The sequence below is a fragment of the Mauremys mutica genome, chromosome 11, assembly GCF_020497125.1.
Source record: "Mauremys mutica isolate MM-2020 ecotype Southern chromosome 11, ASM2049712v1, whole genome shotgun sequence".
NCBI lineage: Eukaryota > Metazoa > Chordata > Testudines > Geoemydidae > Mauremys > Mauremys mutica.
In genome coordinates, this window is record NC_059082.1 from 18,293,295 (window position 1) to 18,312,509 (window position 19,215).

The 19,215-nt window shown below is 41.7% G+C and overlaps 1 protein-coding gene across 2 annotated transcripts in view; it reads right to left on the reverse strand.

Moving 5' to 3' along the window:
- Positions 1–4,107: 4,107 nt before the first annotated feature.
- Positions 4,108–19,215, reverse strand: part of WHAMM (WASP homolog associated with actin, golgi membranes and microtubules) — a 51,670-nt gene continuing 36,562 nt past the window's right edge. For both annotated transcript variants that reach the window (XM_044980165.1, XM_044980163.1), the window contains exons 3-10: positions 18,631–18,781; positions 17,248–17,417; positions 14,962–15,127; positions 13,754–13,941; positions 12,004–12,090; positions 11,819–11,914; positions 9,227–9,668; positions 4,108–5,959 (exon numbers count right to left, since the gene is read on the reverse strand). In XM_044980165.1, coding sequence (XP_044836100.1) covers positions 5,664–5,959; positions 9,227–9,668; positions 11,819–11,914; positions 12,004–12,090; positions 13,754–13,941; positions 14,962–15,127; positions 17,248–17,417; positions 18,631–18,781 — 1,596 coding nt within the window. In that variant the 3' untranslated portion in view covers positions 4,108–5,663. The remainder of the gene's footprint in view (positions 5,960–9,226; positions 9,669–11,818; positions 11,915–12,003; positions 12,091–13,753; positions 13,942–14,961; positions 15,128–17,247; positions 17,418–18,630; positions 18,782–19,215) is intronic.

Here is a 19,215-nt window from a genome sequence, read left to right on the forward strand (position 1 = left end):
AGGATGTTGCACAAAGAAGAGGTTAAAACACATTTATGCTAATGGCAATATTTTCTATAATAATGGGATAGGAGGAGCTGATTAAGCATGTCAGAAATATGGTCTTCAACACATGATTGTGCTGTAATTGAACTGAATCATTCAGTTTATGTGCCATATAACCATGAAACCACCAGGCTTAAAAAGCTGTTCTATACAGGTTCTTATGCCATTGCTGTAGTATCAGCACACCATCCCATAGCGCATTAAACAATGTGACTAACATCTGTCAACTGTGGGCCATTCGCTCTACCAGCCACTCCCCGGCAGGAGAACTGTGCGTGTTGTGGAATGTTTTGTTTCTTTTCGTTGACACTGCTATGCATGTGCTTGTTAGCAAAGGCAGCCTAAGAAATTCACTTGGAGCAGGTGTGCAGAGGTTTGTGATGGTCCTTAGTGTGACTGACACTGGATAGTAGTTATCACTACTGAGGTATAACCATTGAGTGTGACGCGGCCAGCAAGGGGAAGCTTTTGTGTCTTGGGTTAGTAGAATTTCCTGTATGATTGGTCTTCCTACAGCACCCTATTGAAGCAGATCAATGGTAACAGGAAACACTACAATAGATAAGAACCCCCCAAGCCACACTTGAAAGACAATGTGTCATGCTGTTAGTGTCAGGACCCCGGCTTTGGTCTCTGATAGGGAGCATGTTTATGTTGCTAAAGATGGAGAGGTTAGTGCTCAAAAGAACACTAAAGCATTAAAAGCCTTTCCCTGAGTGGCGAGAAGGGCTGACTCAGAGCCTGCAGAAGGACTCTAAGTAGTAGGGCTTTCCCTGATCCAGGGACTGGTAAGCCATAGAGAAAAGCTAGATAGTCTGTTTTATTATTTACAATCTGTTTTCACTGAAATAACACCTAGCTCTTATATATCGCACTTGTCAGCAGTAGATTGCAAAGCAGTCACAATCTCTTTTAAGGCGCTGGTTGACTACTACTGTTATTGCCACCAGAAAGAAGGGAATTGCAGGGTCTGGAGATAAGTCACAGGGGACTGCAACGTAAGGCCCGGTCCGTACGTGAGAGAATTGTATGAGAAGTGACTGCTCAGATGAATGAATGACCACTATGAATGACAATGAACAGTCATTGTGCCAGGAAAGATTCTGAGAATCCCGTGATAGCCTGGTGATCAGAACACTCACCATGGGTGTGGGAGATCCAAGTCTGTGCTTCAGTGATTATTTATACAAAGGGGAATAGCTTCAACAGGAGACACACCCCTCCCCCCCACATGAGGCTATCCCATAGGCCAGTGGCTACAGTCTTCTCCTGGAATGTGGGAGATCCAAGTTCCCCTCCCTTTTACAGATGATGGGAGGAGGGACTTGAATCCAGGTTTCTGACATCCTCAGTGAGAGCCCTAACCAGTGAGGCACCATTTACAAAACTTTGAACTAAGTCCTCCCCAACGCCCCATTTGTTTTGTTGCATATTTCGGCAAATAGACTGTGACTGGAAAACTTGTCCCAGGTCTAATATTGCATTGCTGTTGTCAGATAAAGGTGGATATAAATGATGGTGTTTCCAATGCAGCTGGTGGTGCTAAATGGTTCAGAACACCATGATCCTCATCTTGTACATCAGATAGGTGCAAGGGCCTGCCTGACTCTGTGATTGTGGCCTTCCAGGCCAGCTGTGTTCCACAGACTAACCAACCAACCTCAAGAGTAAAACTTGTGTCAGCAGCCACTGGATCTCTCTGTACACGTTAGTGAAACTGGAACTCACTCCTGGAAGAGATCAAGAACCTCGGCCCTTTTAGACAAAATTGCTAAGCCCATTTCTTCACTCTAGCCTTTTTGTAACACACACCATGGATACCATCTGCTCACTGGATGGGAGAAAGAGAAATATCTTACGTGTGCACTTCATAAATTTGAGCAGTACTTAGCTATCATGGTAGCAGCCTAAATCAGCAGCAATTCTACTGACCCATCTAATGTTCCATTAGAGTTCCCTTGCCAGTTCTACTGCTGCTTTTGTCTTTGCTTATTTTGATGCCAGCGGAATTATTCATGATTTACATTTGCATAACTCGGATCAGGATTTGGCCTGTAAAACTTAAAATGCTTGGCTTTTTAACATAAGACTCATTTTTATTTTAGACATACACATCCTCACATGCCCGCAAACTTGACAAACAAACAATGGAGCATTACTATCAATGTAAGCTATGGTCTTCCAGCTGTGCCCACTATAAAAAAGGAACTGAGTTTTCTTTCACTCCCAGCTATGAATGTCCACTAAGTGGAAACTTAACCCCAAGTGGGCAGTGAGTTTTGGGTACTACGTTCTATGACTTCAGAATGGAAGAGCTGGTACTATTGTTAACTGCAATTAGTGAATAAAGTCCGCCTTTGTGACTCAAGGGGAAAAACTTTCAAAAGTGTCTAAAATTGACTTTGGTGCCTAAACCCCATTGAGCTTCAATGATACCTAGGTCATGTCTACACACACACAAATTGTACCAGCATAGTTATACTGCTAAATCCAACTAGTGTGGATACAGGTATAGCATTATAAAAGGTTTCAGAGTAGCAGCCATGTTAGTCTGTATCCACACAAAGAACAAGAGTACTTGTGGCACCTTAGAGACTAACAAATACAGATATAGCTTCCTCTGCTTCCCATAAGGAACAAAATAAAGGGCAGTGCAATATTAGAGATGCAAGTTCTAAAGCAGCACCAGACCCTAGGGCAGGACACAAGCTTTAGTGATGCACCTCCCTTTATGTAAGTTAAGCTTGTGCTTGCTATAACAAAGTGAAAGGGAGAAGGAATGACAAGAGTATATGACTGTTAACCACTGCCTGGAGTAACTTTCACAGTTGTTAGATTAATAAGAAAAGCAAAGGACCAGATTCTCAGCTACCTGAAAATAAGGTAGCACCATTGAAATCAAGTGGTATTACGTCAGTTAAAACCAGCTAAATCTATAACCCAAAGTGTGTAAGTGAGTTGTTTTGGTGAAAGAACCTCTCCAGAGTGGGGAGATTCTGTTGCTCCTAACAATGCCTCTGATATTCTTTGTTTAAAAACAAGAGATTAAGCTGAAGCTGGTACCTTAGAATCTCAGGGTTGGAAGGGACCTCAGAAGATCATCTAGTCCAATCTGCTGCTCAAAGCAGGACCAATCCCTAGACAGATTTTTGCTCCAGATCCCTAAATGGTCCCCTCAAGGATTGAATGTGCAGCCCCAGGTTTAGCAGGCCAATGCTCAACCCACTGAGCTATTCCCTCCCCTTGTAATATTTTTTTTTTTAAATCAACTCATCTGCAGACATGTCACATGCCAATATTTTCATCAGCTGAAGAGTCATTACCAGTTGCCTTTAGTACAGTTTTCCCTCCCCCTGCCCCAAGCTGCTGTAGTTTGCTGCATAGTATATACAGGCCTAGCTTTCACAAAGCCAGCCTCTCTTGCAGTCGCATGATGCCTCAGCCCTGATGAAAATGTACCCACCCACAGCCACAACAAGGCTCCAGAGATTGGCTGTATAAAGGTACCAAGACTTCAGACCTTAACAAATCTTCTATCAAAGAAGAGAGGGAACCCAGATTTAGAACCTTCTACTGCATAATGGGAATATAATTCAAATGCTTTTAACTTTATTTTAAAAAGGGAAAGAATTTTGTAAGTTGTTTTTCAAAAACCACCTAGACTAAGAACTTTTTGAAAAATGCAAGAGATCTGTGAAACGTCGAACTGCTTTAGCTTTAGCTTTCTCCCCCCTCAACATTCTTGCTGAAGCTCCCACTCCCCTACTCGCATTTGTTTTGCTTTGCTGAATCGTCAACAGCTTCCATTAATGTGGTGTCCGGTGGCTCTCGTTCAGAGCTACATCACCAATCTCCACGGCAGAAGAACAAGGAGTTAAGGCTCTACTATCCGTCCACATTTGCTGCCAAATTACAATACAAAAATCTTTGAGACAGCAAGAAGGCACTTGTCAAGATTTTTGAGGCGCCAGGCTTAAAGCTTTGCATTGAAGGAAATAAGGAATCAATAACTTACACCAAACTATTGATAGTTTTAAAAATGAGAATAAACGACATCCCATCTGTAGTGTAAGGTTTTGTTTTTAATCAAGGGCCAATATAAGCCACAAGAACAAAACTTGATTCATTTGTACATATCACCATCAACCCAAGATAAAATAAGGTCTATAAATATAGTTTAGTTGTATTTTTTTTTTAATAGTTGGGTTCCAGGCATAATGTAAATACTTGCCACTTGTTATAAGGCTGTATCAACTACTATAAAATTATAAGGACAGATATAAAAAGTCTCATTTTCCCTACACAGAAGTGCAACAGCACTGTGTTACACTTCTGGATCCCAGAAAATGCAGTACATAAAATATTTTGGCATCCTCTCCTATGCCAACAATTCATTATGACTGCTGGAGTATTAAAAACATGCTTCAAAACATCTTAAACGTTAAAAAGAAACACAGTCATGTAAGTTTGAAAGCACATTATTTTCTTAGCTCTGAAACAAACTTTCAGTAATTTAATACAGTAGTGCTTATTTCTCTCTTTACAACCATGAGGTTACATTTTAGTCACAGGTATTTTTAGTAAAAGTCAGGGACACGTCACTGGCAGTAAACAAAAACTCACAGCCCGTGATCTGTCAATGACTTGTACCATATACCCCTGACTAAAACTGGGGTGCTGGGGGGGAGAGGCTGGCAGACTCCCTACCCGGCTCCGCTCAGGTCCCGGAAGCAGCCGGTATGTCCCTGCGGCCCCTAGGCGGAGGCACGGCCAGGGGGGCTCCGTGCGCTGTCCCCGCCCCAAGCGCCTGCTCTGCAGCTCCCATTGGCAGCCGGTGCGGCTGGCCCGGGGGTCACCGGAGTTGCTTAGATGGCCCCATGACCAGCTGCACATGCCGCTGCAGAAGTCACAGAGGTCCCAGAAAGTCACGGAATCCGTGACTTCCATGATAGACTCACAGGCTTAACCGTGAGTCTGGAGCTCTTCTCTAGCGCAGGCCTTACAATGTCATGGTAAATTGTTATTTACTAATCAGTAGCAAAGCCCTTATTCACAAATGTTGAGAATAATCTGTATTATGGACAATATAGAGTTCAAGGAAAACAGGCTCTGGAGATAATGTGAAGAATTTCAAATTGCGTTAAAATAATCTCTCTGGATTTGTTTTTGCCTTTTCAATGCCAGGAATTTTTTTTTTTTGAGTCTGAAGTAGATTTTCTGTTAATTTTTATTATTAAAAAAAGGTTGTGGTAGCTTTCTTATTGACTATGCAGTAGTCAGCACCACAAAGTAATTTGGAGATTGTGTTCCTGGATTAAGCTCTCTGTAGCTATACTGAAGAATTCTCAGTCTGCCTGAGTAAACTGGAATCTCTTGTTAAGACGTGAGAATATATTTTAAATCTATGCTTTGTCTGTATCAACAAAAAACACTTAACCTCTGCAAAGAATCAACAGGACTGTTTAAAATAATATATAGGAGCTTTTGAACTATCACGGGATTAATTCTCCTGTGCACGTGTACGCATTCATTTTTCCAAAGACAGAACTCAGCTTCTGAAGTGTGCAAAATGATGAAGACACAACGTTCCAGTCAATACATCTCTTGCTCTAAATCGGTTAACTGTCCCATTCTCCATTATTGTGATCGCTATTTTCATCCTCTTCAGAGTCAGCAGACACTTTTTTTATTCTCTGGATGGCTGCCTTTATGCTTCTCTCCAGTTCACTGTCGGATCCTTTACTGATATCTTTCTTGGGATCTTGATTCACTTTCCTTAGCTTAACTCCTTGCCGTATAGCAGAGAGGATGCTGTCTTTTATAGAGTCATTTGAAGGTGACAAACTGGGCTGTTCCACTTTACGAAGAAGAACTTCACCACGTCTTAAAGAAGCCAAAACTTCATCCATGGATCCTATGACAGATCAAATCAAATTATTATTCTCATAAGGGGAAAAATAGCTAGTGTGGGGGATATGAAACCCTGTAAGAGTGTTTACATGAATCTCTGCTAGAGAAAAAAGAAAATAAAGGGAAAATTACTATCAGTTCAGGCATAGATTGTCATGGGCTTCAACCATGTCGCTCACAATGTTTGGAATTGGGCAACTAAAGCTCGAGTTCAAAATCCAGCCCCCTTCATCAGTACACAAGCTCTTGTGCTGTGCCTGAGAAGTAATTATATAGCTCAGTGGTTTGCGCATGGGCCTGCTAAACCCAAAGTTGTGAGTTCAATCCTTGAGAGGGCCACTTAGGGATCTGGGGCAAAACTCAGTACTTGGTCCTGCTAGTGAAGGCAGGGGACTGAACCTGATGACCTTTCAAGGTCCCTTCCAGTTCTAGGAGATAGGTATATCTCTATATATTATAAAATTACAAAGGAGGACACATTTTTCATTACAGTTTTACATGTCTACATGTTTTAAAAGTAATATTGCTGAACACAAGAAAGATAGCATGCACTGTATTAGAACCAATCTAGCTTTCCCTCTATTTGGTTAGATGCCTGCTGTGACTGTCAATTGCGTTCTTCCTCAAGGAAGATAAAAAGAAAAGATGAAGGTTACAGCATAAGGGCTAGATTCTCCTGCACTTGTGAAGGCCGTGGGAGTATCGCCATTGACCCCAGTGGGAGTTGGATCAGGATCTAAGCAAGCAGGGGGATCTTTTGTGTGTTAATTTTGAAAATAACTCAGAGCTGAGTGAAAAAAATGGTTTAAATGCTGAGTGTTAGTTTCTGAACTTAAGAATCACACTGTGCAAGTTTCTGGCTACATGCTTCTCTTCTGTTTTCTCAGTACTCTGGCATCAGCTCATGTTTCTCTTCTTTTGTTGGACTCTTTGTTGATGACCTGAGACTCAATCAGCAAGGAGGAGGTCACCTTGTCTAGCACTCAAGAGAGGCAGTCTCCGCACATCAATAGACCCAAGCCCTCTGCTGAGCTGCTCACCGTCGGGAGTACTTCTTCATGTACACTACAATGAAGGCTGTGTGACTAATACTTCACACACTGTACTGAGAATGTAATACAATACTGAACTCTGTGCAGTCCTCTGGGACACTGAACTGCAGATGCCAGGTAAGGACTCAGCAAAAACTAATTTCACTTAGTATACACCTTTCTAAGTCAAATTTAAACTAAGTCTGCAGATGAAGACACACTGCCTGATTACAAAGGCCTTTTAGACTGATAATGTTAAGACAGATGCTCATTTAACTGTTAGCATTTTAAGAGGGAAGTATGATAATATTGAGAGCTAATTTGTGCGAGTCCAAATATGATATGTGCTGCATACAAATCTATCAGAATACTGTACTCTTCCAAAATCTGAATATGAAAGCCTTCCATATTAAGCATCCATGCAGGCATATTTTACATGCAAAGGTTTTGAATAGCTAAGTGGAGCTTCATAAACTAGTTGCTACAGGATATTTTAGTGTGACCATATCAGAATGCCCTGATGTTGTTCATTTGGATTCTATTACAGCAATTAAAATGCTGGCTTTTTTCTTTAAAGAAATACAAGATTAAACTTCAAAGCTACAGCTTTTCTGAATTTTAATTTTTGGAAGTGTATAGTTCTGAGTGGTTAAAGCTGGAAAACCCAAGGCTTTGTTTATGCAAAAATAGTAGCATATTATTATTGTGAATGAACTTTAGCAAAGCAGTTCTTATAGAAAAAGATAAAAATTCTGCTCTTGCATGCAGTTCTTGATGCCAACCACATGCATGCATCCATGGGAAGCATTTATCCCATGACCTTAGTGATTGAAGTCTTACCCTACTGGTCTATGGACCTGCGATAAGACTACTTTTCACAGCACCTTGGAAGAACTGAAGACACTGAACAGGCAGTCCTGCCGGGGGCGAACTGAGTGATTACAATGGTTGGACAGATGATTGTGAATATTTTAAAAAATGAAAGGTGGGCACCACATTTAAGGAATCGCTTCGCTCAAAATGCAGTGCTGCTCTGTAAAGCGTCATTGTAGGATTGCTGTCTTCCTACTTACATCTGTTTCCTGGCAGTACTCAGAATATCATATCTACTTACTTTAGTTACAAAAGTAAGCCTGTTCGCAAGAAGTGGCCAACACAGTTATGGGAGGTTTGCTGAGTTCTGTTCTCATACATATGTAAGAACTGTTAGTTAAGTTCCAATGGCAAAAGTCAACCTGTGGCTACACCTGTGCAACCCCATCAAGGGGGACAATGTTGTCACACAGAGCAGAACTTGGCTGCAGGAACTTTTCCTGTGACCAATGAACGATCTAGAAAAACAAACAACTTGACTTTCAGACCATGGGTGGAGTATGTGCAGAACCACTTACAGTAAGCGCTTACTTGGAAGCCAAGCAAATCTCATCTGGTCACACAAACATGGAACCCCATAAGCTCAGAGTTTGGGTAACATCAGAGTACAGTAAACATTCACACTGCATAAACAGTCAACATTAAAGTGCAGGATTACTGGGAGTACAAAGCTGCCCAATGCTGCAGTCTGCCTGAGTGTGTCACACATCCTTCTCCCAAGATTATGGCAAGAGTTTGTTCGGGAGAAAAGGGTTCTGCCCAATATACGATGCTAAAAGTGCCACTGTACATCCAGAACCACTCCCCAGAAGTCAATGGGAGTTGGGTTCGTAAGAAGAGCAGGCGCAGGTGCTGAATTTGGATCATTATATCTGACCTGCAGAACTGGCAATAAGAATTGTTCACATTAATTTTTAAAAGCTGTTAATAGTTATACCCCTGGCATGAGAAGCAAGAGCGGAACTGTCATTCTAGCAGAGACTAAAGCCAACATCATTTTCAAGTAACCAGTAATCTTGGGGGCCCAACTTTTGACAGTGATTTCCAGAAAGCGCTGATCACCCATCCTCTGAAAGTCAGGTCCCTTTGAGGTGCCTCAAAATCACTAGTCACTGCTGAAAAATCTTGGCCTGTGTGGACAAGTGCAGGAGAAAAGCATATATTGACAGCTGGTTCATTGAGAGGTCAATGCTAATGGCCCTTGTCTCTGGGAGCAGAATTATGGAAGATTTTCCTAGCCCACAGCAGAGAGAGTAGCTGTGGAGAACCTCTGCTTCCTGCGACAATACTCATTACTTCAAGAGGGTGGGCAAGGGGTCAGAATCCCAAAGGAGGAGGAAAAGATCAGTCAGCATTAGTGTAGTTACCTGTATAATTATTTACAGATCTTTTGGATGAGTCATCTAGTCTCCGTGTGGCAGCACTTTCCGTAGAGCCTCCGCTGTTGAGGGGAAGCAGCTGATCTTTGGTTGTCACTGATGCCTTTAAGGGCAGAGGCTGGCAGACTGGCAGTGGTGGTGGTGGTGGTGGTGGTGGTGGCATAATCAGCCCCTCATTGTGCTTCTGTTGCTTTGGGTCACCAGCAGGAACAAAAATCTGGACAGGGATGTCTGCAGGAGTATTCCCACATGCTGCTTTTAAACCTCTGGCTTGTGCTGGCCGAGTGCTTTTCAGCTGCTTTGGGGATGGACTAGTTATTGATACAGGCTGAGGGGACAGCGCTGGAGTCTGACGGGAAATACTTTGCGGCTGCTTGGGGCTGCGAGGCTGCGACCGAGATGTTTTTAGCACAAACTCAGCTGGACACTTCTGCAAAGAAAATGAGAAGCCAGGAGTTAACATCCCCATCGTATTGGAAAAAACAATATATGCCAAGGAAAAGACTGCACACAGGAGCCAATATCAGACACACAAGCTATGAAAGAGAAACACCTTGTTTTTTTTATTTGTCACACTTTGGGATAAAGCAGGGAGGTGACTAGGGAACAAACATTGTTGCAACTGAGATGGGAAGCCTTGGCAGATGGGACCAGTCAGGGTGGGTCTACTCTCTTGACTTAATGATGTTGTGTCCCTTTACAACTGTGGTTCTCAACCAGAGATACATGTACCTCTGGGGGAACGCAGAGGTCTTCCAGGGAGTACTCAACTCATCTAGATATTTGCCTAGTTTTACAACAGGCTACATAAAAGGCACTAGTGAAATCAGTACAAACTAAAATTTCATCCAGACAATGACTTGTTTATACTGCTCTATATACTATACACTGAAATGTAAGTTCAATATTTATATTCCAATTGATTTATTTTATAATTGTATGGTAAACATGAGACAGTCAGCCATTTTTCAGTACTAGTGTGCTGTGACACCTTTGTACTTGTATGTCTGATTGTGAGAGCAAGTCGTTTTTAAGTGAGGTGTATCTTGGGGGTACGCGAGACAAATCAGACTCCTGGAAGGAGTACAGTACTCTGGAAAGGTTGAGAGCCACTGTTTTATAACACTAGTGCTCGTCACAGGTTCTCTGGCCCTTCTCTCTCAACCTGGTGCTAACTTATACAAGTGGACTAAAATAACCACTTCGATAGCAAAAGTCCTTGCTATGGAAACTAACGTGGGTGTCACAAACAAGAGGTTTTGTCTTTCCTGTAAAAATAAGCAGACGTGCTCACAGTTTTAAAAGGAGTGAGACTTAAATTAGACACAGAGCCTGATTTCCAGCCTAGCCTCCCACAAGTGGTGGAAAGGAATAGGCTCCACGTAGTCTAATTTAACAATTTGATTTGCAAAATGGGTAAGACTATCTTCTCTTTGCTAGGTTTTATGTAACCAGAGGCAAACTACTGAAAAGGGTAACAATGTGACATGGTTCCTCTGGAAGGTGAGAAGATGAGATTTCAGGTTCTTACAAAAAAAGGAAAACTCTACTGATCACCTTTCTTAAGTAAAAACAATTCCCTCTTAACTGCAAGACTATGTGTGTGTACATATATATGTATACGTTCTATTCTTCACCTCACTTAGCATGGATCATGATGGATTAATTCTTAATGATTTCACTCAGAAGTCAATGGTCAGAAATGCTAAAGACCATCCACTGCTATCCTACAGACATGTTCTTCTCTCAGATTGTCCATTTAAACACTGAAAGCCAGGGGTTTAGAAGTCCTGAAAACACAACTCAGTTTTAAAACAGTTTACTGTGCTTCTGCATACTAGTCATCGAACAGAATAGAGGTATAGGTAACAGCAAACATTTATAGCTTCAGACGTGTCCTATGCCAACTGTGGTTACCATCACAAAATACGCAAGACATTTTGGTCCAGATTTTCAAACTCACATGCCCACTTTTGTGTGCCCAGTGCATACCCACAAATCAGGCATATGTGCGCAGCAGAACATGAAAGCCAGATACTGAGATGCGTAAGTGCCACATTTCTTCTTTGCTTAACACCTGAATTCTCTACAACTGTATCAACTTTACCGTCTTCGCTAAGGATCAGGTCTCCACTCTGTCTGCCAAGTGCCCATTGGCATGTGTGGGAATGACACATGCCTCCTGAGGGCAGCTTAACCCTCCCCATATGCCAAGCATCTGAAGGCAATTATAAGGCTATTCCTTAAGCAAAGATGCAGATAAGTGATTGTGGAGGTTTTCTTAGGGGGTGGGAGGAGGAAAGGAAAAGCTGTTGCCTTAAATTCTGTTCATAGTAAGCAAAAGCCACTGCAATACTATTCTGACCCTTTCTGAGGTAAAGTACTCGAGTCCACAGTAGTGTTCCAAAAGCATCTCAATGATATTTAAAGACTGTTGTAAAGGACTAGGGACTAAACAATATTTAAGTGGAAGGACTCTTTCCCTCCCCTCGCCACTCACATTAATCCTGTTACTTACATGGCGTCTTCATAGTCATACGTCTCTTTTTAAAACGTGAGTGCGCTATTTACAGTACTTGCCTCCTTGAATGTTTTTAGCCTCTCCAGGGTTTTCTGGCGTTCCTGGCTTATCCAAGCTTTTTTCTTCTTCTCTTCCTCTTTCACCTTGTCTCTTTTCTGCATTTAAAGATAAGCAAGTCAACTGACGTGCATGCAAACGTGCAGCTACACGGTCTCTGCAAGACATGTTCCTTTTTTGTACTCACTAGCTGGATGCTGTGATGCTGATGGAAGCGTTTTGTGTTTTCCTGTGCCTGCTGTAGTCTAAACCGGTGGCTCTCTTCGCACTGATCCTGAGGGAACGGCATAATGCATGCAAACCTTAGTTAGTTCACTTTAAAAGTGCGTCTGTGAAATCTGTGCTATTAAAGCAGTTGAAATGTCTATTACATAGGGCCTTGCCTTGTCCTGCCATGTAGGAGTCCCAAGTTCAAGAGACAATGCATCAAGCCCTAAAAATGGAAGTCTGTAGGAATCAGCACTGACTTCAGTGGACTTTGGATCAGGGTCTCAGTCTTTCACTACTCTAGGCTGGCAGACTGGGCTTAGGAATGCTACAGAGGAAGCATGTTCAGCCTTTCATGGGAGGAGGCATCTGACATTGCTTCTCTCCCCTGCAATCCATTCAAAAACAGCACTGACAAGCACTGAAGAAACTGTATCCACCTGGCCTCAGTCAGAAGGATGGTGGAAATGTGAGGGAGGAGACGCAGGAAAGAAAGTGGGCACTATAAGTTACATGGAAACTCCCTCTATTCCCCTCCACTTGATGCTCCCCCTCCCGATATTTCTTTATATATAAAATTACAGATGAATCCTGCACATATAGCATGGGGAACATTTAACAGTACAATACTCTTCAACAGGAACAGGTCAGAGAAGACATAGGTTCATTATTTTCTGCCCGAGTCACCATTCAGTCATTTATTTGTCACTGTCCACATGGAGGATTTTATCCATGCGGTTGGTTAGGCATTCACAAATCAGCTGGGGTTTGGCTTCAATGTTAAACAACAGAAAGAGAGCAATTAAGTGAATGAAAACAGAAGCAAAATACATTCTCTGCCAAGGAAGTGGTCACAAGAGACAGAATGACTGACTGTTCTCCAGATGTATCCCCAATGAGATTCTTCTAGCTCTTCTAGGAAAGCTCAGTCTAGAGGGAGGTAGGAAGCTGGACAGATAGGCCAAACTCTGTTTTCTGAATTTAGTTTGGTATGGTTACATGGGCGTAGATGAACCAAATGCATCCCAGCAAGCTTTGTGGGCTGCCAGGGCCAATTGCGATCTCATTGTCTTTCCACTGTGCTGCTCTCACTGCAACTAACACAAATATGAAACAGTGAGTGAACAAAAAACCCACCGAAATGAAAAGGCTGGACAGATTTGCAGCAGCAACGCCCTTCTGAATGACCATCGCCCTCAAAGGTAAAGAAGGAACCATGGCACTGCATTTGTTGTTTGTACCTGCAGCCTTCTACAGTCTGGGCCAGATTCTCTGCTGCCCTTCAGCTGCTTTCTGCAATACTGCTAGGGAACAAGCAGCCCTAAACCTGGCATAGCCAGCCAAGGGAGGATTCTCCCCCATGTAGGTGGATCCTCTGGTGGCACAGAGCCAATCTTACTGCTCTTAGCCCATACTCCTTCCATCTGCTGGCAAGGGATCTGGCCGGGACTTCACTGCACTCTACTAACCCCAGGCGTCTATCAATCCCTTGGGGTCATCAGCAGTCAGTGTAAGTTAGAGCAACTCTAACGTATCATGGGAGACTGTCCCAGAGCTGACCCAGGATGAGTGGAGCATGAAGCTGTCTCAAACCCCCTCCTCCTGACAAGGACCAGTACCTAGTCACATACTGTCCTGTATACTCCTCCCAACGCTTCCCATCTATTCCTCAGCAAGCAGGATTTGTGGCATGAGCTAAAGAAACTGCACAGCTTCAGGAGCACATTTACTTTTTTGTTCCTGAGGTAGGCTCGTCTCGCACAGATAGTCCCACGTTTAGCCTCCAGCCGCTGAGTCTTCAGCCTCAGCTTAGTGATTTCTGATGAGCAAGCACAATGTTGTCCCACTGTCTGCTCAATGACCTGGAGCTCCTCAGGATTTTCACAGGTATCATAGTAAACAACTTCCTCCTGTTTCTCTAGAAAGGCAGTCGGCATTTAAAAAAAAAAGAAGAGAGAACTCCAGAGTTCCTTAAATGTTTAAATACTTTGAGAGCTAATGACACCTTAAAAGCCATTGAAGCCAATAAGTAATTTGTTAGACAGAACAATTTTAAACAAAGCGGATTACACTTGCATATATTCAGCTTGATCCTGCAAACACTTACGCACATACATCACTTGACTCCTGTGAGTAAAGTTACTCATGTTTGCAAGATCAAGCTTATGCTCCCACTCTTCCCATCACTTAGTTTTCTATTTTAAATATCTTCTTTTTTGGGATAACGTGTACAACTTTTCATTCACCGACTGGAGTCTCGTGGCAAACTAACAAGTGTCATGAGACAAACACTAAGCAGTTAATTCTACTATTAAATAACAATGGACAACATTGTTTCACTGGACGCTGCACTTACAAATAATGGAGACTACTTAACATGGATTGATATGAACATGAGAAATGTCGAACATTGTGTGTCAAACATATACAGTCGTTTAGAAAAACAACAAGAACGCATCAGTACTTCAGGATGCAGTAGCAGATGTTTGGTTTTAATATTGTGTGTTTTGGAGCATTACCGTAATTCTGCTGCAGTTCGACACTTTCACTAGGACCCAATTGTTAATGGGTCTCCTCAACTGTGTCACAAGCACATCAGTTTGTATGCACAAATCAGGTAACTGCAGGATCAGAGACACACATGTACATACAGTTACTTGTTTTATACGTGCAAAAGAGATGCACGCACGTATCAGAGAGGCAGTTAAGAAGGTAAGTTGTCAATATGGCCCTTAATGTCTATTTATCAAAAAGTGTTACCAAGTTTGCTTAGTAAGGCAACAAATCAAAAGTTGCTTCAGCACCAAGAAAATCCAGTAATGCTCCCTTGGCATCAAGAGCCGAGTAAGGGTGATCTACTTTTTCATAGGATGTGTGCACCTCTGTGTTAGAATGTTTGGCTTTCTGCTTTTCTTTAAATGGTGATTTTCTTTCTTACCTTTTATCTGTCTCCTTAAAGTGTCCAGTTGTGTAATAAGCAGCATTTCTTCATGTTTAAGTATCTCAAATTGTACATCATACAGTTCCAGTTGGGTTTCATAATACTCTATTTCCAGCTTCTCTACTAGAGCTATATTCTCCTCTTGTTCATCAAGGTTTTCCATCTGCACATTTCCGAACAAGAGAAAAAAAACAAAGAATCAGGGAGAGAATACACACACAGACACACTCCAAGGTTAGCTTTATACGACACAGATGGAAACAGCAGGAGTAAAAACAACAGACTGACTACTTAGTCATTTCAACTGAGAACAGATGGTTGTTTCTAAAGGTGGCCAGCAAAAGAGAGACATGAGACATAGCTCTGGACCCTTTTTTTGGCACTTATTTATGAATGAATGAAGACCACCTGAAAGAATGGTGTGCAATATATAAATAAACTAATAGCTGAAAGCCTGTGCTGTTGCATGGGTAGAATTGGTCAAATCGTGTATAAAAGAAAGTTGAAAATGGCTGAGAACTTAAAAACTGGACAGTAACAAACCACAAATCCCAGTGGTGATTAAATCTGGTATATTCTGAACTAAAAGAGCTCTCAGCCATGCTTGTAGCTGTTTCCATTGCTTCACACTGACTCAAGAGACATTTTAGGTTTCAGAGGGACCCAGTGACAATCCTGGAATCTTATTATATACATAAAAAAATCCCACCCACCTAAACAGTTTTTCCCCCCATCTTGTTTTATCTCCATTAGTAATTAAAATCGTGTCTTCCCAGGACAACTCTCTATGGCAACTGGAGAGCTAGAGAAATGATGACATCACAAGTTCCTTCTTTAACTCTAATGCCTACTAAACACAGCTGCTCTGTGTGTAGATCTAGGGGACATGACTGGGCACAGTCACATGAGAAAATTCTGACCACAATGACACATGCTTAGCAGCCAGAGTGATGGACACAACAAATGCTTTAGACAGACATGGTTGATTTTCTGAAGCAGAAACTGAAAGGGGTTAGGTAGAACCTCATTAACCAGGAGTTCCTGTTAACTGTTCATTTAAAGAAAAAAAATCTCTTAGGGCCTCCTGAAAAAACGTATCAAAGTCAAGGTGAGTCTTTCGATCAAGTCCTTAAAAAACAAAGCTTTGAATTTTAAAGGTCTGTACATGATCTCCAGTCACAAGGGCCTGTGTTGCATTGCTTGTTTGGACATGCATGTGCAGCATTTGATTTTACAAGACAGAATCAAGATCAAGGACTGAAACCCAAAGTCTGTTATTTCCAAAATGAAATGCAACAAAAATGGCCAAACAAGTGCTATGAATTAGTGCTCCACACACTGATCAGAGATAATACAATAGTACTTAATTATTTCCAGTGGTTTGTTGTGGATTTTACTGATGAAAAGCTCTGTCCAATAAAAATACCACCCAGTGTGCATGACTCTGCATCACAAATATTTTTTAAAATTAATAGAATATTTTGCCGTTCATAATTTCCCGTCCCCCCGCTAACAGCACTATGCAGAAATCTATTATAAAGGACCTTTTATAAAACACAAATGCACTGGTCTTAAGAACAACTGGAGACAGTGTAGTATATTACACTTGGAAAATAAAATAAAAATCAGAGATTTGTAGTAGTAGTTAGAGACAGTATCATTTTGAATTTTTATATTATTCAAGGCACAAAATTTCCCATTTCTGATGCAGTGCTATTAATATATCCCAAATTACTGTAAATGATTCCTCTCTGAAAATACCTCACTTCTCAGTGTTAACATTGAAAAGTGAAGAGTTCTTTTAAAAAGGTAAAAACCACACTTTAATTTGTAATTGTTTTCTAAGCACTCCTCTTCCCCGATCCCATGCACACTTGGTGGGGGAGTAGTAATTTAAGAGAGAGAGAAAGTGTGCATTTCTCCACAATGTCAAAACAAGAAGTTTTGAAAATATCAAAAGGGGCAGGTGAGCCTTTTTTGTTTCAAATTTTAAAAAAAGCTAACAAAAAAACTAAACATTCATCAAATAAGTTGGGGAAGGGGGAGGTTCCCCCCACAAAATTGTCTGAGGCAACCTTGGTTGGGTTGTTTTTTTTTAAACAAATAAATTTTTCAATCACAAATTTTTTAGACAGTTCTACCATTCAGCATAGCACTTCACCACTCTGCGGAAATGGGCCTTTTGACCCTGCACATCTCCCACTGACTACAATGGGCTTTGGATGAGGTCCTTACACTGGAGTAACAGAAAAGAATTCAAGTCACTCTTTGCTAGGGTCTTACATTTTTCCGGATGTCAGTTCTCTTGTGATTCAGACACAGTTCTCTTGCTCTCATGTGCTGAAGAGTCTCTTTTGCTAACATGTACTTCAGGTTTTCTAGTCTTGGAGAAGCAGACGCCCAGGTGGCTTGGCCAAATCTCTTCCGATCTTGTTCCATCTGTTTGTGCATTGCTGCCAGATTAAAGGGTTGCAACAAAGCATCATAAATGCTGTGGCACGAATAACTTTCTTCAGGTCCTACTGAAAGGGGAGCACATGAACTCTCCATGGTATTAAATATTTTGAGGGAATTGCTTATGTATCGACCATGCTGTTTTGAATTTATAGGACTAGAAAAGCTGAAATCACTGTATAATAAATAAAGTTCTACTGGCACTAGAAAAGGTTCAGAAAAGGGCAACTAAAATGATTAGGGGTTTGGAGAGGGTCCCATATGAGGAAAAATTAAAGAGGCTAGGACTCTTCAGCTTGGAAAAGAGGAGACTGGGGGGGATATGATAGAGGTCTATAAAATCATGAATGATGTGGAGAAAGTGGATAAGGAAAAGTTACTTATTCCCATAATACAAAAACTAGGGGTCACCAAATGAAATTAATAGGCAGCAGGTTTAAAACAAATAAAAGGAAGTTCTTCTTCACGCAACGCACAGTCAACTTGTGGAACTCCTCACCTGAGGAGGTTGTGAAGGCTAGGACTATAACAGCGTTTAAAAGGGGACTGGATAAATTCATGGTGGCTAAGTCCATAAATGGCTATTAGCCAGGATGGGTAAGAATGGTGTCCCTAGCCTCTGTTCGTCAGAGGATGGAGATGGATGGCAGGAGAGAGATCACTTGATCATTGTCTGTTAGGTTCACTCCCTCAGGGGCACCTGGCATTGGCCACTGTCGGTAGACAGATACTGGGCTAGATGGACCTTTGGTCTGACCCGGTATGGCCGTTCTTATGGTCTAACGTTTTGGTCACAAGTTCCACCATGCACATGATTAGATACAGCATTAAAAAAACCCTCTGATTTAATTAGCAGGATGAAATCCTTAACAGGCTGCATCAAAAAAAATTAGAGTAAATATTTGTCAGAGATGGCTGAGAAGCTTGTCAGCCATAAATATCAGGCCCTGTCTACAAACAAACTTGCGCTGCTTTAACCAATGGTGAGGTTTAAACCAATGTAGTCAAATTTGTGCAAGTTATCGTGCAGACACTTTTATTACTTATGCTGGAGACTGGCTCGTGCCGGCCCCAGGATTTGCAGGTGGGAGGGGCTCCAAAGTGGTTCAAGGGTGTTCTCTTCCTATCTCCTGTCTTGTACTGAGCACAGCTCAGCCACACTAGGGCATATGTGCCTTAAAGTCAACTCTTCAGTAAGTTCTCCCTCGTTACCTGCTAGCGCCGTTACAGTTTCTTTGAAGTAGCTCACAGTGATGTCCTGAATGGAGCACACGGCTTCTTCAGCTTGCTCAGTCCAGTCTTCAGCTTCTTTTTGCAAGGCTTCTATTCTCTTAGGGCCCAGCCTACCAATCTGTAAGGATTTCTACAAAGAGACACGTTATTCTTCAACCAAACGTCCATCACGAGCGTTGGAACTCAGCCTGTACAATACCGTGGAAATCATGCCAAGGCAGGCCATGACGGCTGTCGTGACCTCTACAGCTACTGTAGTGCAGTGAGTCATTACTCATTAATCGAAGCTACCTTATTTTTGTTCTCATTGTCAAAGAGCCACTTTTGCTCCATAACAATAGCTTGAGCATTGCTAGTTAGAAACACATTGGATTAATTTATTTCTTAAAGTAATGTTAACCTTCATCTTAAAAAAAAATACTTGTCTGAAAATGTTTATGTGACCAAGAGTAGCTCAAGCTTATTCTGTTTTATTTCAGTTACAGTGAAAGTCTCTATTTTTTTTCCACGTTTACTTCATGCATTTGACAGCACTTTACTCTCTTATCTGTTTGTGAGGATCTT